The sequence below is a fragment of the Giraffa tippelskirchi genome, chromosome 1 (assembly GCF_054371585.1).
Source record: "Giraffa tippelskirchi isolate mGirTip1 chromosome 1, T2T-mGirTip1v1.2.pri, whole genome shotgun sequence".
Classification (NCBI taxonomy): Eukaryota; Metazoa; Chordata; class Mammalia; order Artiodactyla; family Giraffidae; genus Giraffa; species Giraffa tippelskirchi.
Window position 1 is genome coordinate 111,729,688 of NC_137275.1, and position 27,747 is coordinate 111,757,434.

The following is a 27,747-nucleotide window of genomic DNA, read 5'->3' on the forward strand; positions in this document are numbered from 1 at the left end:
TACAATATAAAGGAAGAAAGTGTTTAATCTAGAATATAGTTCAGTATGTCAAAATCTACTTGCAACTGAAACTTAAATGCAACTTGGGGAAAGTATTGATGGTATATGTATCAAAGGTTTACTAGCTTCTTTAGAGAGAAATTGTAAACCATTAAGAAAAAGGCTGTCTTTCTAATAGGAAAACAGGCAAAACTATGAATGGGCAGTTTGGAAAAGAAGAAATGTAACTGAGCCAGTAGACGTAATAGCTAACACTTATTTCATGCTTCCTGTGGAGAAATGTTCAGATTTACTAGTAATCACTGGAATGAGACGAAAACAAAAATGAGAACATTTCTTTTTTACCTGTCAACTTTACAGACATTAAGCAATACTCAGGATTTTGTCAGAGATGATGCAACTTTTTTAAAAGGCAACTTGGGGAATTTCACGGTCCAGGGGCTAAGACTTTGTGCTGCCGATGCAGGGGGCCCAGGTTCGATTCCTGGTCAGGGAACTAGATCCCGTGCGCGGCAACTAAGACCCGGCGCAGACAAATAAGTAAATATTTAAAAAAATGAAAGGCAGTTTGGCCTGTTTGATTTGGCCATTTCGCTTCAGGAGTTTATCCTTAGGAAAGTGTCTGGTGATACTGGTGCAATGCTAGTCATCCCGTTAAAGAATGAAAAATAATCTTGATGACTTACCTACAGGGGAATTGAACTTGATACATTTATGGAAAGGAATATTAGTTAACTTTATTAAAAATGATTTCTAGATCTGTGACTAGGTGATATAATAATAATATGATAAAGATTAAATTAAAAAATTATGAAGGATTTTTGCTTCTGACTCAGATGGTTAGATAGCATCACCGACTCAACGGACATGAGTTTGAGCAAACTCTGGGAGACAGTGGAGGACAGGGGAGCCTGGCGTGCTGCAGTCCATGGGGTCACAGAGTCAGACATGACTGAGCGACTGAACAACAAGATGAGTGACAAGGACAGGGTTTGCCTTCCTGCCCAAAGCAGTTGATAATGGATACAATGCATTAACTGTGGTTTTCAAGGCCTCAGGTATTAGGCATCTCTGGGAAAATGGAAGCTAATGCTATGAGCCTGAGGATTTCCCCAGATGACTGCCTGGAGGGGGTTTCCCAGTGAGGACGGGAGGAGGGAAACCCGGGAGAGCCCATGGTTGCTGGGACAGAGTTGATGGCCTCAGGAGGCAGGGTGGCTGGGACCATGGGGGGAGGATCAGAGAGGGACAAGCTGCACAGAGAGACCTGGAGACCCGCGAGGGCTCTCAGGTCTCAGCTGAGTCTTGCTGCAGACAGTGGCCTGGAGCTGCGGGTAGAGTCACCTGAAGGGGCTGGAGGGAGCAGGTGCTGAAACTCCAAGTGCGGGAAGAGCTCCTCTCACCAGCCAGAGGGGGAACCTCATCCTTCTGGCGCCTTGGGTCAGCTGCTCAGAAGGGTTTGCCTTCACAGCAGGGGTGACTCACTTCAGCCCTAGATGAGATGCTGTTCTGATCCTGCCTGCAGGTGGAGCCCAGGGCGGCCCTAGTCCTTCAGAATAACACAGTTGCATTCCAGGGCAAGCTTCAAGAATGTCGGAATTCAGAAGTGTATAGCGCCCAACAAGATAGAAGGTATAAGGTCTGGCATCTGATGAGAAATGGTCAGGAATGCCAAGAAGCAGGAAAACATGAGCAACGGTGAGAAAAATAACTGAAGCTGACCCAAACAGTATTTAACCCAGAAGAAGGCAGGGAAGAGGGCCAATAAAGAGCATATGGACCAAATAGGGAAGTCGCAGTACAGTGGCAGATTCAAACCTAGTTTTAGGGACTTTTCTGGTGGTCTGGTGATTAAGAATCCGCCTTCTAGTGCAGGGGACATGGGTTCAATCCCTGGTCAAGAAGCTGGGATCCCACATGTTGCAGGACAGCTGAGCCTGAGTGCCACAGTGAAGAGCCTGGGCGTTGCAGCTGAGACCCGTTGAGGCCAAAAAATAAAAAATAAACCTAGTTATATCAATAATGACATGAAATGCAAAAGATTTTTCAGATCAAATGAGAAGCAAGACCCAGTCTCTGCTGCCTACGAGAAATCCATTTTAAATATAAAGATTCATATAGGTTAACAGGAAGACAATGGAAAGAGGTTCACCATGTTGGCCCTGAACAGATGGAAGCTGATATTACCATCAAGTGGAAGTGAAAGTCTCTCAGTTGTGTCTGACTCTTTGTGGCCCCATGGACGATACAGTCCATGGGATTCTCCAGGCCAGAATATTGGAGTGGGTAGCCTTTCCCTTGTCCAGGGGATCTTCCCAACGCAGGGATCAAACCTAGGTCTCCCACATTGCAGGTGGATTCTTTACCAGCTGAGCCACCAGGGGAGCCCTGTTATCATCGAAGTGGGTCTCTAATCCAAGGCCATGACCTGGAATAGGATCATCATTTCATAACAACAGTAAAGGCATCAGTTCATCAAGTGGGCATGACAGCCCTAAATGTGTATGTACTTAAGTCCAGAGCTTCAGAAACACACGAAGCAAAACCTGATGGAATTGCAAGGAGAAATAGACAACCCCACAGTTACAGGCAGATGTCAGTGGCCTCTCAGAAATTCTTAAAATCTGGATCTAGAAAACTGCAAACACTGTCCCACTGTGTGCTGATCGACATTTACAGAAGCTCCATGCAGGAGAGCAGAAGCCTCCTTCCTTTTGAGTGCCCACAGGACACGTGCCAAGGAAGACTGACGGGGCCGTAAGCGGGTCTGTGGACGTAAATCACTGAACGTCACACAAAGCGTGCTCTCCGACCTCAGTGTAGGTGTCTGGGACTCTACTGCTGAAAGGCAGTCTTGAAAAGCCCCCACTATGTGGAAATCAAATAGCACATTTCCACGTGACCCATGGGTCAAAGAGGAAGTCAAAAGGGAAATTTGAAAATATTTTGAACTGAGTGAAAATAAAAAGAAAGGATTAAAAAACTTGTAATATGCTGCTATAGCATTTTAAAGGGGCATTTATAGCATTAAACGTCTATTTTCTAAAAGAAGGAAGGTCTGAGACCTTCAGTAACCTCAGTATACCTTAGAAAACTAAAAAGCAAATGAGACCCAAATTGAGCAGAAGGATGGCCATACTAAAAATAACAAAAGTCAGTAAAATTCAAAACAGAAGTGTATAGAAAAGTCAATAAAACGAAAAGTGTGTTCTTTGAGAATGTCAGTAAGAGGAATAAGACTGATCAGGAAAAAGTGAAGTCACAAGTTTCTAATGTCTGGAAAAGGGAAATGGTGTCAGTGTAGGTTGTACAGATAGTAAAAGGATAGCAAGGAAATATGAATTTTATGCCAGTAAATTCAACCACTTAGATGATGGGCACGTTTCTTTTTCGAAAAGCACTGTTTATTCTGTTTGGCGGTGCTGGGTCTTCGTTGCTGCGCACGGGCTTTCTGTAGTTGCAGCCAGCGGGGGCTGCTCTCCGTTGCGATCGGTAGGCCTTTCATTGCAGTGGCTTCTCTTGCTGTGGAGCACAGGCTGTAGGCCCACGGGCTTCAGTGGTTTCGGCTGTCAGGCTCTAGAGCACAGGCTCAAAATCTGTGGGGTACGGGTTTAGTTGCTCCGTGGCATGTGAGGTCTTTGTGGACCAGGGATCAAACCCATGTCCCCTGCACTGGCAGACGGATTCCTGTCCGCTGTAGCATCAGGCAAGTGCGATGGACAAGTTTCTTGAAAGACCAACTTCTAAAGCTCTCTCAAGCAGAAATAGATAGCTTGACTAGCCCTGTGTCTCGTTGTTGTTGTGTTTTGGGGGCGTGCTGTGCAGCTCACAGAATGTGTTCCCCCGCCAGGGGTCGAACCTGGGGCCACAGCAGCAAGAGCTCAAGAGTGCTAACCACTAGGCACCAGGGACTCCCTAAGTCCTCTATCTATTTTATTAAATTAAAATTTAAAAACAGTATTTGATTTCGTTATTGGAGAGCTTCTTAAAAGCATGGTTAGAAGTAGTATGTAAACCTACTTTTTGTCTTTTTTAAAAATTGAGAGAGAATGGGCCCACAACACTGGTGGTTTGATTCCCTTGTATAATGCACTGCGGCAACCTAGTGTTAGCCAGCACCTCTGTCGTATCATTGTCATTCCTTTTTGTGTGTTGAGAGCACTAAAGAGCTCGTCTCTTAGCAGCTTTGAAGTTTAAAATGCAGTATTGCTGACTGCAATCACTAGGCTGTGCTTCCGAGTTCCAGGTTTTCTACTAATTACAAGTCAGCCTGCTTTTTCAGCTGTGAATTGTATGGAATCTCTATACACGTATTTCTGTCTCCCCCCCCTCTCTCTTTTAAAGGTTTATCTAATTACTTGTTTTGGGCTGTGCTGGGTCTTCGCTCCTTCTCGGGCTTCCTCTAGTTGCAGCAGGCGGGGGGTGCTCTGATGGCGGTGTGCGGGCTCAGTATTGTGCCCGGGCTTAGCTGTCCCCACAGCACGTGGGAGCCTGCCAGTCTTCGCAGACCAGGGAGCGAGCCTGTGTCCCACCACTGGACCACCATGGAAGCCCCCAAATAAAATAGTTCTGATGAAAATTTTGTGTCTGAATTCAGATGTGCTGTAAAAGAGGTTGTTCCATAGCACAGTAATTTCTTCATGTTGATTACATGTTGAAGTAATATTTTGGATACATTGGGTTAAATGAAATATATTATTAAGATGAATTTTACCTGTAACGTAAATGTAACGTCCTTTTTCTCTTCCAGAATCCCACACAGGATACCAGAAACCTAACTGCGTTTCATCATCGTGTGTTCTCTGGGCTGTGACAGTCTCTCTTCTCTTTTCATTTAGAAATTCTCCAGAATTCCAGAAACTTCTGGGCATCGCTATGGAACTTTTTCTGCTGTGCAGTGATGACGCGGAGTCAGATGTCAGGATGGTGGCTGACGAATGCCTCAACAAAGTCATAAAAGTAAGAACCCTCTGGACGGTGTTCTCTGAGATACGATCACTGTAGCTAAGGGAAGAAGCCGTGACTTGGTGTTCTTTTGTTTTGAGTAGCAAAGTCCTTTAGGTCGTCTGCACTTTTTTAATCGAATAGTGTGTGGTTTGGAGGGACTCTAGTGTCTGCCAGGGTACTGGCTGTACCTGCCCAGTCAGAGGGAACGGGTTTCCCCTCATGCCTGCGCGGGGCGTAGGTCAGGGATGGGCGCTGGCAGTGACCTCTGGGGGCTCTTGGACCGAGTGTCACTCTGTCGAGAAACCATGACGCCCCGAGAAGGCAAGGGGACGGGCTGTGGAATCCGCCGTTGATGTCTTCATCTCCCGAGTCCTGGGTCGGGCAGGACTGTTCACAGGTAAGGACGTGCCTTCTCTGGTAGCTTGGCTGGAGTTCTGGCTGGAGTTGGTGTGACGTGACTGGGGAGATAGGAGTTCCCAGAAAAGGTTGGTGAAGCCAGAGCCACCTGGGTGGGAGGTGAGGTGAGGAGCGCGGGGGACACAGGTCCTCTTTGCTCAGGCTTTCCCAGTGCAGAGTTTGTACCCAAGATCAGTGTAGCTTTAATCCGCTTTTCCCTTTTCCTGTTTTCTGCTGCCATTGAAGATGAAGTTCTTTCATAATTCTTACTATCTTGGAAAACTGCCTTTGTTTTTCTCATTCTGCCCTTCTCCTTGTTTGTATCCCCAGCCATCCTGGGGTTTCAGCTGACAGTGTGCTCCTGCCTTCGGATGATGTACAGTCTCAGATGGGGAGCATGTTTGTTCAGAAATGCCTGAACGCATGGTGTAAGTTCTGAGTTCTGGGAGACGTTGGCAGCTCATCATTGCAGTCTGGAGGTGGAGGTGATTTCTGTGTGGGGAGGCAGAGCAGGCTCCCCGGAGGTGGTGGCAGTTAGGTGAACGAGAAGATTTAGGACCTTCTCTTTTTTTGGCTCCCTGTGTGGCATGTGGGGTCTGGGTTTCCCCCACCAGGGATCGAACCCGGGCCCCAGTACAGTGGAAGCAAGGAGTGCTCTAGGGACGTCCCTTAGGACCTTCTTAACGCTTGCAGACTCACAGAGGAGGGGGACTCTACCAGAGAACGGGAGATGTTGAGGATCAGTTCAAGGGGGTTGCACTTTATTTGGTAGAGAATGAAGAAAGGGAAGAGCTCTCGAGGATTTGTAACCTGGTAGTTGAAGTATCCTGGTGGTGCCTTGTATCCTGCCTTGGACAGAAGAGAGACTTTGTGCCCAGAATCCATGAGGGAGGCTAAGTGTCCAGGGAAGAGAGGTGGGGCCCTGAGCCAGGAGGAGGTGCTGGGGTGCCAGTGAGGAGCAGAGGTTGGGCTGTCACGGACTGGACCTGGCGGCTGTGTGTCCACCCCGGTGTGGAGGTGGAGGCGGGAGCAGGGGGGGCTCAGGTGGCGCATTAGCATCGCCTGTGGCTGTGAGCGCCCATTCAGTGCTATTTCTCGGCTTTGAAGTTTACTTTTCTCCTGTAATAAAATACATTTGACATTAGTTTATAAAACATTTATGAAGTGAAACAAAACTTGGATATGCCTTCTAGTTTTACTGGCCAAGCCGTGTTTTACTATATACTTGTCCGTTTTGATGTGCTTGTTTGAGGGACTGTAGTCCAAACTGAAATAGTAGAATTAGAATTTTAAAATATCCTAGGCATGATTCAGAACCTCCCAGAATGTAACCCTGTTTTGATTTTCAAGCTCGCTGAGCCTCTGTGGGTTTGCTAAGACCAGCTTGGTTTCTAGCTGTCACGTGCTTATATCACAGGAAAGGAAGAGGTCTTTTCTGTGGAGGCTTGGTTATATCTTCCCTCTCTTCTTGTGGACAAGCCATTGGCAGTACCGTTCGGAGGAGAGGGTTCTCATGGCTGAGAGCGGGGCCCAGAGATCTTTCCGTCTTGGGAAGCCATCTCCAGCGTGGACTTTGTGTCCTTGCTGGTGGTTGCCATCTGCCATTATTCCTGGGTTGAAGTTGCCCGTGTGGCCATTTCGGTTTGACTTGTAATCGAGCAAGAGGGTCAGGGCTCTGAGGAGCCTGTGGTTCCAGCAGGTTCGTGTGTCGCTGGGGCCCTGAGGTGGGGAGCACGTGTGCCTCACGGGCGGACCAGACCTTTGGGAAGGGTGCGGCTTCTGCGTGGAGCGGCGTGTTCCCACGCCAGAATCAGGGCTCTGCCCTTGGGTGTCCACCTCCTGTCCCACTTGCTCTGCAGACTCCAGGGAATTGCTGATGTTGGATCATCATTAAAAACGATGGTTAAAGAATGTGCTTTAATGACTAAAAATGATTAAAGTATGTACTTGAATTGAATATAAGAGCTTTAGAGTGAATTTGAACTATCTACCATTTAATTTTGGTATTATGTAGTGTTTGATTGTAATGAATATTCTTTTCCTTCCTTTTTTAAATATTATGGTGAATGACCTGTATCTAGTTGGTAACTTCCTGCATACATATACTTCTTTCTTAATGAAGAGGTTTTCAATTTAGTTGCTATTATATTCTCCTTCACATCAACATTGAAGTTTTAGTTGCCCTTCAGATTCCTTTAGAACTGCTTCGTGGTTGTTGTTCAGTCGCTCAGTCGTGTCCAACTCTTTGCGGCCCCGTGGACTGCAGCACGCCAGGCTTCCCTGTCCTTCATCACTCTTAGAACTGCTAGTAAGTAGAATGTATCTTCTCTGAACGAATCTCTTGTGTTTTGTTGTAGGCTTTGATGGATTCCAATCTTCCGAGGTTGCAGCTGGAACTCTATAAGGAAATTAAAAAGGTGGGTTTTTATTTTTCCTTATTGAAACAAGTCTATTGATCCACTGTATTGAGTAATGTATGAAATTTTCTTGTATTTGATAAGTAAAAATGTTAGAAGGAAGCAAATGCTGTTGGATAAAGTGGACTCTATTGTTTTACTTCTTCTCAGAATGTTGTTCTTCATTATTTATTGGATGCGATGGGAATTAAAATGGGAGTTTTTTAAAAAAATTCTGTATAATTTCGTCCCATTAAACCTTAAAATTTCAAAAGTAGTTGCACACTTAAATGGCCTTTTCTCTAAAATTAGAAATTAGTGAAAAGAGCTCTTTTGTTTATCTGAAGTCCTGTTGATGACCGGTGTCTGTGACTCCTCCGGGTAACACACCGCTCCTTCACTCCCTCAGAACGGCGCTCCTCGGAGCCTGCGCGCTGCCCTGTGGAGGTTTGCCGAGCTGGCTCACCTGGTTCGGCCTCAGAAATGCAGGTGAAGTGGGTGCTGTGGGTCGTCACTGTTGCTGTTATTTTGGTCGGGAGGCCAGCTCCTGTGGACTCTTTCTGTCTCAGCTCAAAAGTCGTTTGTCTGAAGGTCTCCCCCCCCCCCCCCATCTGAAGCCAGCCACCTCCTCCCGTCCCACTGCCGTCCGCTTCCTCTCCCTCACAGCAGCCGTGGCTCAGAAACGCTCTCACACACCTGTTCGCTTTCTGCCCCCCCGCCCCCCAAGGCACGTGCGTCCCAGGACAGGGGGCGTCCCTGTCGGCCTGCTGTAGCCCAGCACTGCGGACGGTGTCTGCCCGGGGGCTCGCCAAGGGGATGCTTGTCAGGTGGTCAAAGACTGCGTGCCACCTCACTGTTGCTCACCGTAGGGATTATAGAAAACTCTTGTCTGTCTGTTACATGGGTTAAAAGTAGGAAGTGTGAGGAAAGTTTTGACTGATTGAAACAGTTGTATCTTTTTAATTTCTTTTAATTGGAGGATAATTTCCTTATGGTGTGGTGGTGGTTTTTGCTATGAATCACCCATGGGTGCACATGTGTCCCCCATCCTGAAGCCCCCTCCCGTCTCGCTCCCCACCCCACCCCTTGGTTTGTCCCAGAGCACCGGCTTTGAGTGCCCCGCTTCATGCGTCGAACTTGCACTGGTCATCTCTTTTACATATGGTGATATTCATGTTTCCGTGCTGTTCTCTCAAATCATCCTGTCACCAAGATTTTCCAGGCAAGAGTACTGGAGTGGGTTGCCGTTGCCTCCTCCATTTTTTCCTCAATTAACCATCCTTAATTATTGAATGCAGACCCTTGCGTACAGGAACGTGAAACATGAGTGGATCGGCAACAAGTGGCTGCCCAGTCTGGGCTTCCCGCAGAACCGTAGCTATTTCATGGAGTGCCTTGTGCACGCGCAGATGCTGGACCACTTGACCAAGAAAGCCCTTCGTGGACAACTGAAAATGATTGATAGTTTTCACAGGTCAGTCGGTGCAAGAAGTTCTCACTAGCCTGCTGAGAGATGTTTGCCTGCGGCCAGGTCTAAATTTTTTCTTCTTCTCTTGGAAACAGAAACAGTTTGCAGTGTGGAACTGTGTGCCTGCGAAGGTTGAATTACGACCGAAAAGGACTGGAAAGGAAAAGAGAAGAACGCCAGAATGACCTGAAAGGCTAGTACAGTCCTATTTCTTGCTTCCCAGTGTATAAGCAGCCTCAGTGATTTCCTATTTGAAAGAAAACTTCAGGAAATGCTTTCCTTGGAGAAAACACACCTCGCATCATTACAGAGGAGGGAGGGATGGAAAGGACTGTTTTTGAGGTCATCCTCTGTGGCCAGAGAACCTGTGCTCTGTCCTGGGGCTCACATGGGTGAGCTCAGCCGTGTCCGACTCTTTGCGACCCCATGAACTGTAGCCTACCAGGATCCTCCGTCCATGGGATTGTTTAGGCAAGAGTACTGGAGTGGGTTGCCATTTCCTTCTCCAGGGGATCTTCCCGACCCAGGGATCGAACCCAGGTCTCCCGCCTGGTAGGCAGATGCTTTACCGCCTGAGCCACCAGGGAAGTTCCAAACACCCATGAAAAACACTAATTCTTTCATTGAAACAGCAACAAACAGCAAAACCTTATCTTTGGTCTCTAGGAGAAGAAGAAAAAAACCGCTGCACCTCCACCAAGGACACTGAGTGTCAGTGCAAACCTGGCACTTTCCGTGGAGAAGATGCACCTGAGTTCTGTCAAAAATGCAGCACCGGGTGAGACACAGGAGCCTAGGGGGCTTCCAACCCACAGGAGACCCCAGTTTCCTTGTACCCATGTCTCTCTCCTGCTTCCATGAAGCCCCTCCCACCTCTCAGAGCTCCCCTGTGCCTGTGGGGTCTCCTGAGCCTGCAGCGGCGCTCCCCACCACCCCCGTTTGTCCTGCACGGCTTTCCCAGTGGCCCCTTCCCACGTCTCCTCAGGAGGGGCCTAGAAAGACCAAAGTGCTGACAGCAGACAGAAGTCATCCTGAGGCCACGTGTGTGCTCCTTCAAGGTTCCTATAAAACCGGAGCCAACTCGCCAGGCCTCACACCCAGCCCTTGCTCCCCAGTAGCACCTGAATCTTTCCTGTTGGGGGGCTCGGTGGCCAATAGTAATTCACTGTCCTCTGACGCTCCAGTGTTGGCTGAGATTGGTAGGAAGAGTCAACAGGTGGATGAGAGGGCCTCGTATTTAAGTTTGACTGGAAGATGAGTCAGACTTGTGCCCATACCCTTCTGAGCCTTGACCTGGATGAGGCCCCCCTCACAGAGCTCTTGAAGAACAGCTCTGAACACTCAGCAGGAGCCCGGGGGCCACAATACACAATCCTGGATCCTTCTCCTGCCCAGTGAGGGGGAGTGAGGGGACCCTGCCCTGCAGAGAGCAGGAGCCTGTCCCCCCTCCAGTCTTGTCAGGGGACCCAGGACAGGAGGCTACCCCCTCTTTCTCCTCATGCAGCTAGCTGTCCCTGATGAGTCCCCCTGTATCTGTACCCAGGTGCCCTGATGGGAAGGTCATGGTCATGGACTGTACGCCTTGGAGCAACATCAAGTGTGTGGACCAAGAATCAAGTACCCTGGCCCATGGGGAGGTCCTGGTTCCTGGAGAGCGAGCAACCATGAGCCAGAGACTACCCATCACTCCCTCTCCCTCCTCATGCACTTCACTGGTGATGAAAATGGTAACTGGACTTGGAGTCAGCACTGTCCTAGTCCTAATCGGATGTGCTGTATGCTGGTACTTTAAAGGTGAGGTTCTAGAAGGGAAGGAGGAGGTGCTGGCTCCCTCCTCCATCTCCCCAATCCTCCTGTTCCTCCTGGCTTGTCTCTGATCTTCTTCCCCAGGAAACCCCTCCTCCTCCCACCTCACCAGGTCCTACCAAACCGTGATCACATCGGTCCCCCCAACTCAGCTGACGGTCCCCTCTTCCCCCTGGCCGAGTCTGGTGGGAGGAGGCAGGAGAAGAAGGTGGTTCAGGAGCGCTGCACAGAGATTTTCCACGGGTTTCATTTTATTTCCTTTTCTCCCTTCTCTTCTCTTCCCTGAGGGTTCTCCAGACTCGGAATGTCCCGCTTGCCGTCACAGGCCCGGGGCTCTGTTCAGTGTCTAAGCCCCCAGCCTGCACCCTGTCCCTAGGGAGGGAGGTGTGGCAAGAGGGCTGTCCCCACCACTCAGCGGATGTCTCTTCTCTTCTAGGTCGCTTGAGTGAGTGTTGCCACGAGGTGAGTCGGTTTCTCCAGCATCTGGCAGCATCAGACCCTCAGTCACTGCTTTCCCCCCACAACAAAGCCCAGGGTGGACACGGTCCCTGGTTTGTCCTCTACTGTTGTCGCTGATTCTCTCAACTGGCCTGGGGGCTCTAGGCTGAATGTAGGAGGGAGACGGGCCTGTTGAGAGCTGTCCTAAGGCCGGTTGGCAGCCCCGGCCCTGTCCTTACTGTTTGAGACACCCTCACTCTGTAACCCTGGACCCAGAGGCATGGGGGGTGTCAGGCATGGGTGCTCAGATCCCCTTAGCATCACATCAGAGTCTGGGTGCCATCAGCAGAGCCCAGATGTGCTGAGTCTATGCCCACTTGGGGGGCAAAGCACAGGAGTAGGTGGGAAGGCAGAACCCACTGTGTCCCCCCAGATACTGTAGGGGTTTGTGGGTTTGTGACTCCTGGGTCAGCGCCTTGCTTTCTCAAGGCCCTTTTCTGGTGCTTATGTGTCCCCCAAGAGGGTCTGGGACTCTGGACCATGCCCACAACAATACGCTGACCAATGGAGATTCCCTTTCTCTTCTGGTCCCTTGGCAGGAAAAGCTGACAGAAGACAACGCCCAGTCCCAAGATGAAGCAAGCAGTCTGTCTGTCGGTGAGTGTGGGGCTCTGGCCCTTCTGCTTGCTCGGGCTGTGGTAGAGACAGGGAGAGGCAACGCTGGTCAGGTCTCCTCTCCTCTGGGGAGGTGGTGATGGAGGGAGACCAGGGCATGGAGGGAAGGGAGCCCCACTCCCTGCTCTGGAGAGAGACCAGGGCATGGAGGGGAAGGGAGCCCAACCCCTGTTCTGGTCCACTGGCAGCTCTGATGCTGTTGATCCTCTGTCTTGTTCTCACCACATCCCTGGTCTAGAACAGGGCAGCCGAAGGGTGATGACTCCTCCCATGACTGACCCAGTGATGGAGTCAGAGCTACCTAATATTTGTCTGTGTGATTGTTACAGCCTTTTAAGCCATTCCTCGTCATAGTAGGAATTTCACATTTATTTCAAAAGTATGATTAAGTTGAATCTACTTGAAGTAAAATTTCTTTGTCAACATATAGAAGTATTTTCACTGTGTATATGTGTGTGTGTGGGGCATGGCAACCCACTCCAGTATTCTTGCCTGGAGAATCCCCATGGACAGAGGATCCCAGCAGGCTACAGTCCACGGGGTCGCAAAGAATCAGATATGACTGAGTGACTAAAGACATACATATAATATATATGTATACATATATGCACACACACATACAGTGACATCTACAGTTTGGAGTCCTATCACTTCAATAGCTTTGAGGTTTTTGAGTATTACCTTAATTTATAAATTAATCTAGAAGGAATTGAGATCTTTCAGGTGTTCTATATTTTTCTTATGAAAAGATTTAGCATTTTAAGTGAAGCGTTTTATAATCCCTCAACTCCATGTGTGTTTTTCTTTGGTAAATTTCTCATTTCTTGTTGAGGATGTATCTTTGTATTACAGTGTTCTGTAACCTTATGAGTTTATCCAACTCATAATTCATTATAGAATTTATTGCCTGTTATAATTTTTAACATTCATCCATCCATACATTCACATTTAGGTATTAGTGTTGAACCATTCGAGTTTGATAAGAATACAACCATACATACAATAATGACTCTTTTGTCCACTCCCTTCAAAGATCCTGCATTGGTTTTGTTTTGCTTATGGCTGCATCTGCCAGAATTTCAGAACAATGTTTACTAGGCTCAGTTCTGTAATCTAGGATCCTCGATGAAGACCAAGGCTGCTCTCCATTGTGTTTTACAGAAACCAGCAGCCCCTGAAGGATCTCAGAGGAGAAGATGGCTGCTGGTTCCAAGAGACGCCACTGAAAGTGAGTGTTTTTCTCCTGGGCAGTGGATCAGGAGTGGAGGGAGGAGTGACAGAATTAGTGGCCTAATTTCTGTCTCCATAGCTGTTAGGGCAACTCAGAGAGGGGACGGCTTGTCCCTGGACCATCAGGACTCGAATTCCCTCCCTGCACCCCTTTGTCCTCTACCAGTGGCCCCTAACACCTCCCTGTCCTTCCCTCCTCCACCATCCTCTCTCCTCCCTGGTTGCTCAGGGCCAGGTTGACCCACCCCGAGACATCTGAGAGGTTGTGCTGCCCAGCAGGGCACCCACTGGCCCAGGGAGGCTGTGGAGCACCTGTCTATGCGTGCTCAGTGGCTTGAATCATGTCCAACTCTTTGCAACCCCATGGCCTGAGGAGCCTGCCAGGCTCCTCAGTCCATGGGAATCTCCAGGCAAGAATACTGGAGTGGGTTACCATGCCCTCCTCTAGGGATCATTCCAACCCAGGGATCGAACCCACATCTCTTCCATCTCCTGCACTAGCAGAGCCCCAACTGCCCCAGGCTGACCTCACGCCGCTCCCACTGCTGTATCCTGAGCGGCTGGTGGTGGAGGAGAAGGCTGAGGAGGAAGGGGTTCGGTGACGTGTATTCTGTGACGTGGTCACATGCGGGTTTGCTTTTTCAGTTTGAAAATATGACTGCTTTTAGTCTTCCCTCCAGTTTCACGTGAAGGTTGAAAATGAAGATTTGATTCTTAAATTTGAGCAGTGATTTTACAGTCTCTTTGAAAGCAACAGTTGAGGTTTTCAAAAGACATCTCAGAAAACTCCAGTAGATAAAGCCAAAAAAACCAGAATGTGTTCAGGGTGAACTGCGGGCGGCACCCCAAACTGTCCTGTGTCTCTCCCAGAGTCTGTAATTGCTGAGATGGGTGGATATAGGACCCCAAGCACCCTCGGGACTGAGGTCTTCAAGTGACAGCAGAGGTCCCGGCTGAGCCAGGAGCAGTGTGGCCTGTGCCCCGGTGAGTGGGGAGCCGTGAGGGTGGGAGTGGAGCCGGGAGAGGGGCGTGGGGGACTCGGGGGCGGAGGAAGGGGCAGCACCTGGCGGGGCCTGGGAGGGGCTGGCTGTCGGGGCTCGAGGCAGGGACACCCCTGAACCTCCACCATGCAGCCCTCACAGGGCAGAGTTGTCTGACCGCCCAGGGTCGAAGTTAAGAGAGCGAGTTCGCAGCAGGTTGAGTGAACCCCTGTACCCACTGTGGGTTCATTTTAAGTGCCTGGAGTGAGGTTGGTCAAGCCCTTGCTGAGCTCGATTGAGAGAGTCAGTCAGGGAGGACCGAGCTCAGGGTGAGAGTGAGGGGCAGCTAGTGTGGTGAGTCCTCCTCACCTGGGTGGGTTCTGGGGACGCCCTTGAGTTCAGGGGTGCCCTTTCACTAGCCTCCCTGGAGGCTTGTTTAGTGGGTGGAGGGGCAGAAGTCCACTTAGAAGATATGCTCATTCCTAGTGGTGGTGGTTTCTGAAGCAGTTCATCCTGTTCGGTTCGACTGTGAACCAGTACCTTGCAGGATCATGTTTGACGGTAGGCCTGAGCTGTGGGCACGGCCTTCCTTCTCCCGCACCCCACACTCACCTGCCGTCTTTTTGGCAGCCCCTCCCCCTTCTCTGCGCCCTTGCTGGTGGGCCTGAGGCCAGCCCCCCTGTTACCATGGAGCCCCTTGTGACTCAGTGGGTTCCAGGTTCCGGGCTCCAGGGAGACGTGCTGGAGGCAGAGCCTTCGTGCCATTTCTTCTTGAGACACCGGTGCTGGTGGACGTAGTGTGAGAGCAGTGGTCATAGTGTGAGAGCTGTGTGTGTGAGAGTGGGGTGTGAGAGTGGGGTGGTTGTAGTGTGAATAGCGGTGGTCATTGTGTGAGATCGGTGGTGATAGCTCGGGTGCTGAGGCATCTGATTGTGAATCAGCAGTTGCCCCCTAGTGGGGGGCTGCCCCCATCCGCGAGGATGGGTCGCAGAAAGACCCGCCTTTGGGGGCTTTTCCAGTGCTGCAACCCCAAGGCAAAGGCCAAGAGGAGGAAGAACTTGGTCTCGGCCCAAGTCCTGGAAGCAGAGTGGCCTGAGGTGAGAGCAGCCGGGGTCTGGGCCCATTAGATTGGCCCTCAGCCGGCAAAGCGTTGGCTTTGTGTTTGATTTTGTTAGCACGGTTGTGGGCCTTGCCGGCCAGGGCGTTTGGCCTTAGTGGGCAGGATGGACCCCAGCAGGTGGACCTTGTAAGAGGTTGTGCAGGTGCTGCGTGGAGGATGGGCGGGGGCCCCACAAGAAGGGCAACACTGGCTGGAGGAGTCACTGGGGCACGTAGACTGAGCTATGGAGTCAGTCCTTGAAGCAGAAAGGCGAAGCCCCTTATTATCTCCCCTCTTCCAAAGAAGGGATATACTGGCTGGAGGAGTCTCTGGGGCCTGTGGATCGAGCTAGAGAGTCAGTCCTTGAAGCAGAAATGCTAAGCCCCTTAACGTCTCCCATCTTACAAAGCACAGACGAGTGGGTCCAGTATTTTAATGACTGGTACCTACTGCTTTACGTGTATAACATACACCCTCATAGCTTCACATGTCTACTACATGCCTCTCACAAGAGTTGGGCACTGTTCTGGGTGCTGAATACTCAGTATGTAGTAGGGGATACATAGCCCAGGATTTTTGTATTTCTGCAAAGAAAAACAGAAGAATGAAAGACTCCGTGTGGTTTAGTTTGAGCAAGTTCAGCACGTGGACGGCCCCGTGTGCACGCAAATTGTGGTAAAATACATATAACGTGAATTTAACATTTTAACCAGTTTATTGAATGACTGGGTGACTTCAGTGGAGTCAGGCTAACGGATGGCCTTGGGGTGCCATCAGCCTTTTTCCCAGAGGAACACTCCAAAGCCTGGTGGCCTTGTAGACCTTACCTTTGTTCTTCACTCTCCCCAGTGGTTCCAGGTCACTTGTCTGGGTGTCATTTAAGAATCTCTTTATCCACTTTGTTGTTAGGATTTCTGTTTAGGAAAGTTTCTCAGACGTCCCTGGGTCTTGAGAAGGCAGGCTTGGATTCCGGGTTCTCCCCTGCCGCGTGCCTGCCAGGTCGAGGTGGAGGCTGCAGGCCGGTCTGAGTTGTGGTGGTCTGTGTGGTCTGGGGGTCAGGGGGACCCCCTCTTCTCTGGAGGGACAAGGAGATCCTTTGTGTGGAGCCTGGAGAGACTTGACAGGGTCAATGTTCAGCGGCTCGCTCTCTTTTTAATTTGTGTTTGCATTTAGTTACTTACTCATTTCACTGTCTTCTAGGAGTTTATAGAACTTACTAAAGAACTCAATGTATGCAGGGAGCAGCTGCTTGAACGAGAAGAAGAAATTGCTGAGCTGAAAGCGGAAAGGAGCAACACCAGGGTCAGTAGGGGGATTCTCACGTGTTGCCATTTGCCCCGCGGGGGTCACCACTGGGCTCTGTGTTGCTGTCTTTAAACTCGGTCTGGTTTTCAAGTCATTTTTCACATCTTCCCACTGAGCAGACCAAGGGGGATCAGTTCGGGGTTCTCATACCTTGCTTCAAATTTACGATGAGAGCTAATGTAATTTTAGTACGTTTGAGGGGAGAATTCTCTTAACTTACATTTTTGTCCATGCTCCACTTTGTGTGGGATCTTAGTTCCCCGACCAGGGATTAAAACCTATGTCCCCTGCCGAAGTGCGGAGTCTTAACTACTGGGCCACTGGGGAAGTCCACTCTAACTTGAGACTGAACTGGCAGGATTCCGACTTGCCTTAGCGTGGTTTCAGCTTTAGCGTGTGGCTGAGAGGACTTATTGGCCCTGAGTTCAAGAATGAGGTTGACGGCGCTCCTTTGGCCCCGCCCTGCAGCTGCTGCTGGAGCACCTGGAGCGCCTGGTTTCCCGGTACGTGCCGTCCCTCCGCACGTCCCCAGCCGGCATGACCAGCGAGGTGGAGGTGCTCAGGGCACTGAAGTCACTCTTCGAGCACCACAAGGCCCTGGGCGAGAAGGTACCAGCCACCCGGCCGTCCTGGATTTGTACACTTGCTGCCTTGTTAGGTGGATGATGCACGTATTTATGTAACTAGTTGACTTTTGAGCTTCTTGAATTTTTGTAAATACATTTTTTCTGTACGAAGTCAGAGTTTTATATGGTTAAAAAGCATTGCCTGCGTACGTGCTCAGTCATGTCCGAGTCCTTGTGACCCTGTGGACTGTAGCCCACCACACTCCTGACTCCTGAGGTCCTGACTTCATGCCAGATACCTTTCCTCCTGGAATTCTTGCAATAACAGGGTAGTTTAGTATACTTTTTGTTTGCTGTTTGGGTTTATTATATAGAAAAGAAGCTTGATAAACCGAGTGGCCAGACAGAACGTTAAGACAGATGGGTGCCAGTCGTGGCAAATGTGACATTTGAAGTAGGCACGTTTCTGCTCAAGTCTGAGAAAAGGGCCCTGTCTAGGAGTTTAATTTTGAGGATGCCAACTTTATGTGTGATTTGAGACTTAGGATTTAGTCCAACTGTTTTACTCTTAAGTGTATTGGAGTGTTGTGTGATAATGACTTACCTTTTCTACTCTGCAATGCCCGCTATAGGCCATGGCCCAGAACACGGACATGGAGGCGAGAATCACTACCCTTGAGAAACGCTACCTCGCCACACAGCGTGAAGCCACCTCTGTGCACGACCTCAGTGATAAAGTTGAAAATGAAATCGCAAATAAGGATTCTATGCATCGACAGGTAATGGCTTTTACTGAACTGTGTCTGACTTTTATAGTAGTGAATTCCTGAGGGAGGAAGGAAGGTAAAGACCTTTTCATGTGACTCCCACGTTGGAAATCAAGTACCAGTGTAAAGCTCTTATGCCCCTAAAATACTGCGTTCAAAAGTGTGGATGTACATCATGGTAAAAAAGCGGTACTGGAAGGAAATCCATTTTTTAAAAATTGGGGGTGACTGCAACTTACAGGTTTGAATTATTTGGGATTTGGTGTAACCATTTTGTGGAATTCCACTCCTGACTCTTTAGTTTTACTTGAACGTGAATCTGTTGGCTTGTTAGCATTTTTCCTGAAAGAGCAGAGTTCAGTTCAGTCGCTCAGTCGTGTCCAACTCTCTGCGACCCCATGAACTGCAACACGCCGGGCCTCTCTGTCCATCACCAACTCCCGGAGTCTACCCAAACCCATGTTCATCGAGTCGGTGATGCCATCCAACCATCTCATCCTCTGTCGTCCCCTTCTCCTCCCGCCCCCAATCCTACCCAGCATTAGGGTCTTTTCCAATGAGTCAACCCTTCGCATGAGGTGGCCAAAGTATTGGAGTTTCAGCTTCAACATCAGACCTTCCGATGAACACCCAGGATTGATCTCTTTTAGGATGGACTGCTTGGATCTCCTTGCAGTCCAAGGGACTCTCAAGAGTCTTCTCCAACACCACAGTTCAAAAGCATCAATTCTGCGGCGCTCAGCTTTCTTCACCGTCCAACTCTCCCATCCATACATGACCACTGGAAAAACCATAGCCTTGACTAGACGGACTTTTGTTGGCAAAGTAATGTCTCTGCTTTTAAACATGCTCTCTAGGTTGGCCATAACCTTCCTTCCAAGGAGTAAGCGTCTTTTAATTTCATGGCTGCAGTCACCATCAGCAGTGATTCTGGAGCCCAAAAAAGTAAAGTCTGACACTGTTTCCACTGTTTCCCCATCTATTTCCCATGAAGTGATGGGACCAGATGCCATGATCTTAGTTTTCTGAACGTTGAGCTTTAAGCTAATTTTTTCACTCTCCTCCTTCACCTTCATCAAGAGGCTCTTTAGTTCTTCTTCACTTTCTGTCATAAGGGTGGTGTCATCTGCATATCTGAGATTATTGATATTTCTCCCGGCAATCTTGATTCCAGCTTGTGTTTCTTCCAGCCCAGCGTTTCTCATGATGTACTCTGCATATAAGTTAAATAAGCAGGGTGACAATATACAGCCTTGACGTACTCCTTTTCCTATTTGGAACCAGTCTGTTGTTCCATGTCCAGTTCTAACTGTTGCTTCCTGACCTGCGTACAGGTTTCTCAAGAGACAGGTCAGGTGGTCTGGTATTCCCATCTCTTTCAGAATTTTCCACAGTTTATTGTGATCCACACAGTCAAAGGCTTTGGCATAGTCAATAAAGCAGAAATAGATGTTTTTCTGGAACTCTCTTGCTTTTTCGATGATCCAGCGGATATTGGCAGTTTGATCTCTGGTTCCTCTGCCTTTTCTAAAACCAGCTTGAACATCTGGAAGTTCACGGTTCACGTATTGCTGAAGCCTGGCTTGGAGAATTTTGAGCATTACTTTACTAGCATGTGAGATGAGTGCAATTGTGCGGTAGTTTGAGCATTCTTTGGCATTGCCTTTCTTTGGTATTGGAACGAAAACTGACCTTTTCCAGTCCTGTGGCCACTGCTGAGTTTTCCAAATTTGCTGGCATATCGAGTGCAGCACTTTCACAGCACCACCTTTGAGGATTTGAAATAGCTCAACTGGAATTCCATCACCTCCACTAGCTTTGTTCGTAGTGATGCTTTCTAAGGCCCACTTGACTTCACATTCCAGGATGTCTGGCTCTAGGTGAGTGATCACACCACCGTGATTATCTGGGTCGTGAAGATCTTTTTTGTACAGTTCTTCTGCGTATTCTTGCCACCTCTTCTTAATATCTTCTGCTTCTGTTAGGTCCATACCATTTCTGTCCTTTATCGAGCCTATCTTTGCATGAAATGTTCCTTTGGTATCTCTAATTTTCTTGAAGAGGTCTCTAGCCTTTCCCAATCTGTTGTTTTCCTCTATTTGTTTGCATTGATCGCTGAGGAAGGCTTTCTTATCTCTCTTTGCTATTCTTTGGAACTCTGCATTCAGATGAGAATATCTTTCCTTTTCTCCTTTGCTTTTCGCTTGTCTTCTCTTCCCAGCTATCTGTAAGGCCTCCTCAGACAGCCATTTTGCTTTTTTGCATTTCTTTTCCATGGGGATTTTCTTGATCCCTGTCTCCTGTACAGTGTCACGAACCTCTGTCCATAGTTCATCAGGCACTCTGTCTATCAGGTCTAGTCCCTTAAATCTGTTTGTCACTTCCACTGTATAGTCATAAGGGATTTGATCTAGGTCATACCTGAATGGTCTAGTGGTTTTCCCTACTTTCTTCAATTGAAGTCTGAATTTGGCAATAAGCAGTTCATGATCTGAGCCACAGTCTGCTCCTGGTCTTGTTTTTGCTGACTGTATAGAGCTTCTCCATCTTTGGCTGCAAAGAATATAATCAGTCTGATTTCGGTGTTGACCATCTGGTGATGTCCACGTGTAGAGTCTTCTCTTGTGTTGTTGGAATAGGGTGTTTGCTATCACCAGTGCGTTCTCGTGGCAAACTCGATTAGCCTTTGCCCTGCTTCATTCTGTACTCCAAGGCCAAACTTGCCTGTTACGCCAGGTGTTTCTTGACTTCCTACTTTTGCATTCCAGTCCCCTATAATGAAAAGGACATCTTTTTTGGGTGTTAGTTCTAGAAGGTCTTGTAGGTCTTCATAGAACCGTTCAACTTCAGCTTCTTCGGCGTTACTGGTCGGGGCATAGACTTGGATTACCGTGATATTGAATGGTTTGCCTTGGAAACGAACAGAGATCATTCTGTCTTTTTTGAGATTGCATGCAAGTACTGCATTTCGGACTCTTTTGTTGACCATGATGGCTACTCCATTTCTTCTAAGGGATTCTTGCCCACAGTAGTAGATATAATGGTCATCTGAGTTAAATTCACCCATTCCAGTCCATCTTAGTTCGCTGATTCCTAGAATGTCGACATTCACTCTTGCCATCTCCTGTTTGACCACTTCCAGTTTGCCTTGATTCATGGACCTAACATTCCAGGTTCCTATGCAATATTGCTCTTTACAGCATCGGACTTTGCGTCTATCACCAGTCACATCCACAGTTGGGTATCGTTTTTGCTTTGGCTCCATCCCATCATTCTTTCTGGAGTTATTTCTCCACTGATCTCCATTAGCATATTGGGCACCTACTGACCTGGGGAGTTCATCTTTCAGGGTCCTATCCTTTTGCCTTTTCATACTGTTCATGGGGTTCTCAAGGCAAGAATACTGAAGTGGTTTGCCATGCCCTTCTCCAGTGGACCACAATCTGTCAGACCTCTCCACCATGACCCATCCGTCTTGGGTGGCCCCACACGGCATGGCTTAGTTTCATTGAGATAGACAAGGCTGTGGTCCGTGTGATCAGATTAGCTAGTTTTCTGTAGTTTTAGTTTTAGTGTGTCTGCCCTGTGATGCCCTCTCGCAACACTTACCGTCTTACTTGGGTTTCTCTTACCTTGGGCCTTGGGTAATTCCTCTTGCCGCCACCACCGCCGCCGCCGGCCCCAGCTCCCGGCCCGGCCTAGCCCCTGTCGGCCGCCGCCCCCGGCCCCCGGCCTGGCCTAGCCCCTCTCGGCTGCCGCCCCCGGCCCCCGGCCCCCGGCCTGGCCTAGCCCCTGTCGGCCGCCGCCCCCGGCCCCCGGCCCGGCCTAGCCCCTCTCGGCCACCGCCCCACCCCTCTCGGCCACCGCCCCCGGCCCCCAGCCCCCCGGCCCCCGGCCCGGCCTAGCCCCTGTCGGCCGCCTCCCCCGGCCCCCGGCCCGGCCTGGCCCCTCTTGGCCGCCGCCCCAAGCCCCCAGGCCCCGACCCCGCCTAGCCCCTCTCGGCCACCGCCCCCAGCCCCCGGGCCCTGACCCGGCCTAGCCCCTCTCGGCCACCGCCCCAGCCCCTCTTGGCCACCGCCCCCGGCCCCCAGCCCCCGGCCCCCGGCCCGGCCTAGCCCCTGTCGGCCGCCGCCCCGGCCCCCGGCCCGGCCTAGCACCTCTTGGCCGCCGCCCCCAGCCCCCAGGCCCCGACCCGGCCTAGACCCTGTCGGCCGCCGCCCCCGGCCCCCGGCCCCCGGCCTAGGCCCTCTCGGCCACCGCCCCCGGCCCCCGGGCCAGCCTAGCCCCTCTCGCCCCCCGGCCCCCGGCCCGGCCTAGCCCCTGTCGGCCTCCGCCCCCGGCCCCCGGCCCCCGGCCCCCGGCCCGGCCTAGGCCCTCTCGGCCGCCGCCCCGGCCCCCGGCCCGGCCTAGCCCCTCTCGGTTGCCGCCCCCAGCTCCCGGCCCCCGGCCCCCGGCCCTCAGCCCGGCCCGGCCTAGCTCCTCTTGGCCACGCTTCTGCGCTCGTTTGTGGACTGAGCAGCATGGGCAGGGGCACGGAGGGACAGCACAGGAACAGGAGCCAGTAAGCCTCAGCAAACCACAGCAAGTACAAACCCTAATCAGCAGCAGGGAACTTCACGGCAGCCTGTTGGGAACTGGGGTCACTGTGACAAAAGGCAGGGTTAGAGCTCCAGTCTGATTAGGGTTTGTACTTGCTGTGGTTTGCTGAGGCTTACTGGCTCCTGTTCCTGCGCTGTCTCTCCGTGCCCCTGCCCATGCTGCTCAGTCCACAAACAAGCGCAGACGCGGGGGTCGTGCTGCCCGTCCGAGATGGGAGTGCTCCCTGAGTGTCAGACAGTCCCCGCTTGTGTGTCATCCATACGTTCATTTCCCTCCAGTTTTGTCCTGTGTTCTGTGTGTCCCCAGGACACTTCAGCTCCGAGTCACTGCTGCTCAGAGTTCAGTCAGCAACTCAAATCCTAGCAGGATAGAGACCTAGAAAAATGCCATTCTCGTTGAAGAGATGGCTTAAATAGCTCTGCAGTGAACACAGCTTTTTTATTCATACACTTGCTGAAGACGTCAGAGCGGGGCATGTGCAGACCAGGGGCCCCACTCCCAGCTCGCCGTCCCCGGAAGCCGGAGGGTGAGAGGCCGCGTCCCAGAGATGTGGCGCTGCTGGGGGCATTGTCCCCACAGCCAGCCAGCCAGCCACCCCGTCCTTCTGGCAGGAAAGGCGTGGCCCTGCGCTGCCGGCGGGCACTGTCTGGGCACGGAGAAGCGGGCTGGGCCTGTTCTGGCGCGGCTGTGGGAGCGTTGCCCGGAGCTCAGTGAGCGGCAGAGGGGCCGGCCGGTCGCGGGAAGCCGGCGGTGGGGCTGCTGGCAAACCCCCCAGAGCAGGGTCAGTAACAGGCGCAAGGGGAGCGCCCTTCTGCCTGTGATCTTCCTCTCAAGGCTGGCTTCTTCTCTCCGCTGGCATCTGTGCTGTCTGTCCCCGGTCGGCCTCGTAGTCTGACCTTTTGTCTTCCAGAAGCTCTGCCATAAGGAGGCTAAACTGTTGGAACTTACCTTCCAGCTTAGGAAGGCAGAACGCATGCCCTCATGCGTCCCGTGCTTGCCGCTGCCTGCTGCCCACGCTGGCTCGCCACAGGCAGTCTGAGGAGGGGGCGCAGCGGCCGCGGTTGTGGGGCCCGGGGTGGGGGGGGGCGCACGTCTCCTCTCATGAGCCGGTCACCAGCACCCTGCGTCACCCACGTGTCACACGCGAAGCTGTGCAGGCTGCGTGAGCCGGCGTGCGGGCGTGTCCCCCGCGAACCCGGGGCCAGTGGTCCACCCAGAGCATGGCCCGCTTGCCGCCCCTGTGGTCACAGCCCGCATGTTGTCAGGACAGTGTTTGTTGCGAGCGGAGCTGACGCTGTTCTTGGCCGACAGGCGGAGGAGGGACACGGCAACATCGAGGAGAGGCTGCGCCAGATGGAGGCCCAACTGGAGGAGAAGGACAAGGAGCTGCAGCCGGTGCGTGTGCTGACGGGGAGGCCGCGTCTGGGCCGGACATGCGGCTTGGGCGGGGGCCGGCGCTGCCGTTCTCCGCTGCTCCCGTCTCTGCCGCGGAGTGTGTGCGTGTGTGGCCCGTCTGCTGATCCGGGCACCCACCTCCTCGGGAGCAAGGCCAGAGGTGGTCGCCCATAGGCGGTGGGCAGGGGCCAGGGCGTCCCCACGTTCAAGGAGGCTGCTTGTTGCTCTGACCAGCCAGTCCGGCGAGCTGCTCGGGATACAGGTGGACCTCCCGACTGCCCCGCAAACAAAGCTGAGGGTGCCAGCCCGGGGCTCATGAAACTGAAGGCATGGCGCCCAGATGTGGAGCTGCTTGCCTCAGACGTGGCGCTGAAGTCCCATATGCCAAACTGCTGGTCCAGACAGGGTGTGTGTGTAGGATGGCTGCTCCTAGGCAGGAGGAGAACCGTAGTTGTGCTGGGACAGAAGGCGCATCAGGAAAGGGCGATGGTGGAGGCTCGCATGAGCGAGTCCTGAGGGAGGTTTCCGAGAAGGGTTGTCCACACGGCGATACAGACCATCTAGGAAATGGAGTGGGGATCCCAGGTCCAGCCTCAGGGGTCAGTACGGTCCCCACCATACCAGTGTTCTTGGGCCTGGACTGCAGAGCCTCACACGCGGGCTCCCAGGGGGCAGTGGTTCTGACTCCCATCAGGAGACCCGCAGTGAGGCGCTCTCCCCGCCTCGGCAGAGAGCTCAGTGTCTCCCGATCAGGGGTGTACTTCCTCACTTTCAGAACTGCTGCTCAGAGGCTGTTGAGATTGGGATGCTGTTTATGACTAAGCCAATTCAAAGTCAACTTTTGTTTTGCTTTAAAAATATTTGAATGCCGATGCCTTATTGTGGAAGTTGTGACAGGTTTTATTTCCATGGGCTCAAAAATCACTGCAGCCATGAGATTCAAAAAAAATGCTTGCTCCCTGGAAAACGATGACAAACCTAGACAGCATATTAAAAAGCAGAGACGTCACTTTGCCGACAAGGGTCCATGGAGTCAAAGCTATCGTTTTTCCAGTAGTCACGTGTGGATGTGAGAGTTGGACCACGAAGAAGGCTGAACACTGAAGAATTGATGCTTTCGAATTGTGTTGCTGGAGAAGACTCTGTTTTAACAGACAATATTTAACAGAAAAGAACCTGTTTTTTAAGTTTTTACGATGGAAAATTTCAAACATGCACAAACGTGGATGCAGTAGGATAATAAATACCCATGACCCGTCAATCAGCCTCAGCAATTTCTAACACAGGGCCAGTCTCAAATATATCATTCTTGTGTCTTCTCTGCATTTTTTTTTATACAGTAGGTCCTAAAACAGCTTTCTAAACGGTGAAATTGATGCTCATTTTATAAAACACAGATTTGCCAACTTTGTTATTACATTTAAAAATTGCTTGAGGTAATTATTTCCAGTGTTTTCATATGAATTTTCAAATTGGAAAAGACCCTGATGCTGGGAAAGATTGAAGGCAGGAAGAGAGTGGATGACAGAGGATGAGATGGTTGGATGGCATCACCCACTCAGTGGACATGAGTTTGAGCAAGTTCTGGGAGTTGGTGATGGACAGGGAAGCCTGGCATGCTGCAGTCCGTGGGATCGCACAGTCAGACATGACTGAGCAAGTGAACTGAATTGAATATGAATTATCATTGGAAGCAAAGCTATGACCAAGCTAGACAGCATATTAAAAAGCAGAGACATTACGTTGCCATCAAAGGAACACCTAGTTAAAGCTATGGTTTTTGCCGTAGTCATGTATGGACGTGAGAGTTGGACCGTAGAGAAGACTGAGCGTCAAAGAATCGATGCTTTTGAACTGAGGTGTTGGAGAAGACTCTTGAGAGTCCCCTGGACTTCACTGAGATCAAACCAATCAATCCTAAAGGAAATCAGTCCTGAATATTCATTGGAAGGACTGATGCTGAAGCTGAAGCTTCCATACTTTGGCCACCTGATGCAAAGAACTGACTCATTGGAAAAGACACTGATGCTGGGAAAGATCGAAGGCAGGAGGAGTAGGTGCGACAGAGGACGAGATGGTTGGATGGCATCACTCACTCGATGGATGTGAGTTTGAGCAACTTCTGGGAGATAGTGAAGGACAGGGAAGCCTAGCGTGCTGCAGTCCATGGGCTCACAAAGAGTCAGACACAACTGAGCCGCTGAAGAGCAGCAATCATTACAAAGAATGCAAGTGATGTTGCATATAAAGAAAAATTAGTGAAAGTCTATCTCCACTGACTTTTTTCCCAAAATGAATTTTCTCACCTTTTACTTTACCAATTGAATTCATTTTACCCCCTTAATCCAGACTCAAGCTTCTGTTTATGTACTGAGAAATTCCTTCACCTACGTGTGTGTAAGCCGATCGCCTTTAAAGTCTCCTTGTTTCTGAGTGTAAATGTGCTTGCCTTCGGAGCCCCTTCGACAGGAAATGGCTAGTGACACTAAGGTCCCCCAGGTGCTGTGCCGAAGAGAAGCGTTGGGAGTGACCTTTGACAAGTGAAGTCCCAGCCTCCCTCTGCACCTGCCCGTCTGCTCTGGTGATGCTCAAGAGCCCACCAGGGGTGGCCGTGGGAGGGGTCCGCCTCGGGAACCGGGGCATAGGCCGCTCACGTCGCGGCTCCCCAGTGCTTTTAAAAGAACGACCGTACTTGCTCTTGAAGTTTATGAGTTTTTGTGTTTCCTGTTTTAGGTGAGGCAGAGAGAAAACATGCATGAAGAACATACTGAGGATAAGCTTCTGTCCGGATCAGATGAGAGGCTTCAGCTTCATCTGAAGGAGAGAATGGCGGCTCCGGAGGATAAGGTGAGCCAGCCCCACGGCCCCTTTACAAAGAGGCGCATCTGGCCTGGCCCGGCCCAGTCTGTGTGTGGGGGGGGATCTCCAGGACAGGAGTCGGAAAACTGTTCCCATAGAGGGCCCCAGAGTGAGTGTCTTTCATGGTTACGAATAATTGAGTAGCAGCATTTCATGCTAGTCAATAAGCGTGACAGCTTCCACAGGCAGTGTGTACAGGAACAGACCTAGATGTGTGCCCACAACCCTTAGAGAAAGCATCAGGGAGCTGGATCCACCGACGGCCCCGGTGTTGCCAGCCACCGTGTGAGAACTTTCTTCTATATCCACCCTCACCCCTTCGTTTCTTTCTTAGAAGTTGATTTCTGTGGCTTTGCTGGCAGTCCAGTGGCTGAGAGCCTGCCTTGCAAGGTCAGGGATGCAGGTTCGATCCCTGGTTGGGGAGCTAAGGTCCCACGTGCCAGGCGGCAGTCTCGTCAAAGGAGTCCTGCGTGATGCAGCTAAGGCCCGACGCAGCCAAATCAAGAAGTTTAGTTCGGGATCTTTTATATAATGTGATAGAAAAGAATGAAGCAAGTAAACGCAAGCTTTCTCATATGCCAGCTCCAGCCTCCTCTCGTTTCATTTGCTTTGGAAAGTGTCTGAGAAGCTCCATCAGAGCAGCTCAGTGGGCAACAGTCGGGTTCAGTCTTGGTGAAAACCTGTCCCAGCTGCACCAGTGCCCTAAAGACAAGGCCCAGAACCTTCCCCGCGGTCGGCGCTTGGGCGACGCTTGTCTGAGAGGGACCCATGGTCACTACAAGTGCTACGGCACGTTTTTCCCCCACAAAACCCAAGGTGAC

General features: G+C 50.8%; 2 protein-coding genes and 1 long non-coding RNA gene across 11 annotated transcripts in view; 2 read left to right on the forward strand and 1 right to left on the reverse strand.

Moving 5' to 3' along the window:
• The window catches only part of LOC145506144 (uncharacterized), a 27,330-nt gene extending 12,990 nt beyond the window's left edge, over positions 1–14,340 (forward strand). The window contains exons 3-13 of the mRNA XM_081490119.1: positions 4,839–4,959; positions 7,701–7,760; positions 8,149–8,228; positions 9,052–9,213; positions 9,303–9,400; positions 9,874–9,985; positions 10,751–11,001; positions 11,450–11,475; positions 12,051–12,108; positions 13,288–13,354; positions 14,227–14,340. Of these exons, the coding sequence (XP_081346245.1) occupies positions 4,839–4,959; positions 7,701–7,760; positions 8,149–8,228; positions 9,052–9,213; positions 9,303–9,400; positions 9,874–9,985; positions 10,751–11,001; positions 11,450–11,475; positions 12,051–12,108; positions 13,288–13,304 (985 nt within the window). The 3' untranslated portion in view covers positions 13,305–13,354; positions 14,227–14,340. The remainder of the gene's footprint in view (positions 1–4,838; positions 4,960–7,700; positions 7,761–8,148; positions 8,229–9,051; positions 9,214–9,302; positions 9,401–9,873; positions 9,986–10,750; positions 11,002–11,449; positions 11,476–12,050; positions 12,109–13,287; positions 13,355–14,226) is intronic.
• On the reverse strand, positions 11,243–14,946 carry LOC145506904 (uncharacterized). Its single transcript, XR_014054432.1, has 2 exons — positions 13,884–14,946; positions 11,243–12,144 (listed from the first exon to the last, which is right to left on the reverse strand). It is a non-coding gene; the product is annotated as an uncharacterized LOC145506904 (long non-coding RNA).
• The window catches only part of LOC145505898 (liprin-alpha-1-like), a 22,329-nt gene continuing 8,822 nt past the window's right edge, over positions 14,241–27,747 (forward strand). For 2 of the 9 annotated variants that reach the window (XM_081489214.1, XM_081489168.1), the window contains exons 1-6: positions 14,241–14,340; positions 16,636–16,737; positions 17,209–17,349; positions 17,939–18,085; positions 23,984–24,067; positions 26,801–26,914. In XM_081489214.1, the coding sequence (XP_081345340.1) occupies positions 17,278–17,349; positions 17,939–18,085; positions 23,984–24,067; positions 26,801–26,914 (417 nt within the window). In that variant the 5' untranslated portion in view covers positions 14,241–14,340; positions 16,636–16,737; positions 17,209–17,277. Of the gene's footprint in view, positions 15,434–16,635; positions 16,738–17,208; positions 17,350–17,938; positions 18,086–23,983; positions 24,068–26,800; positions 26,915–27,747 lie in introns of all 9 variants that reach the window. The other 7 variants (XM_081489224.1, XM_081489176.1, XM_081489194.1 and 4 more) reach the window with 5 other exon arrangements.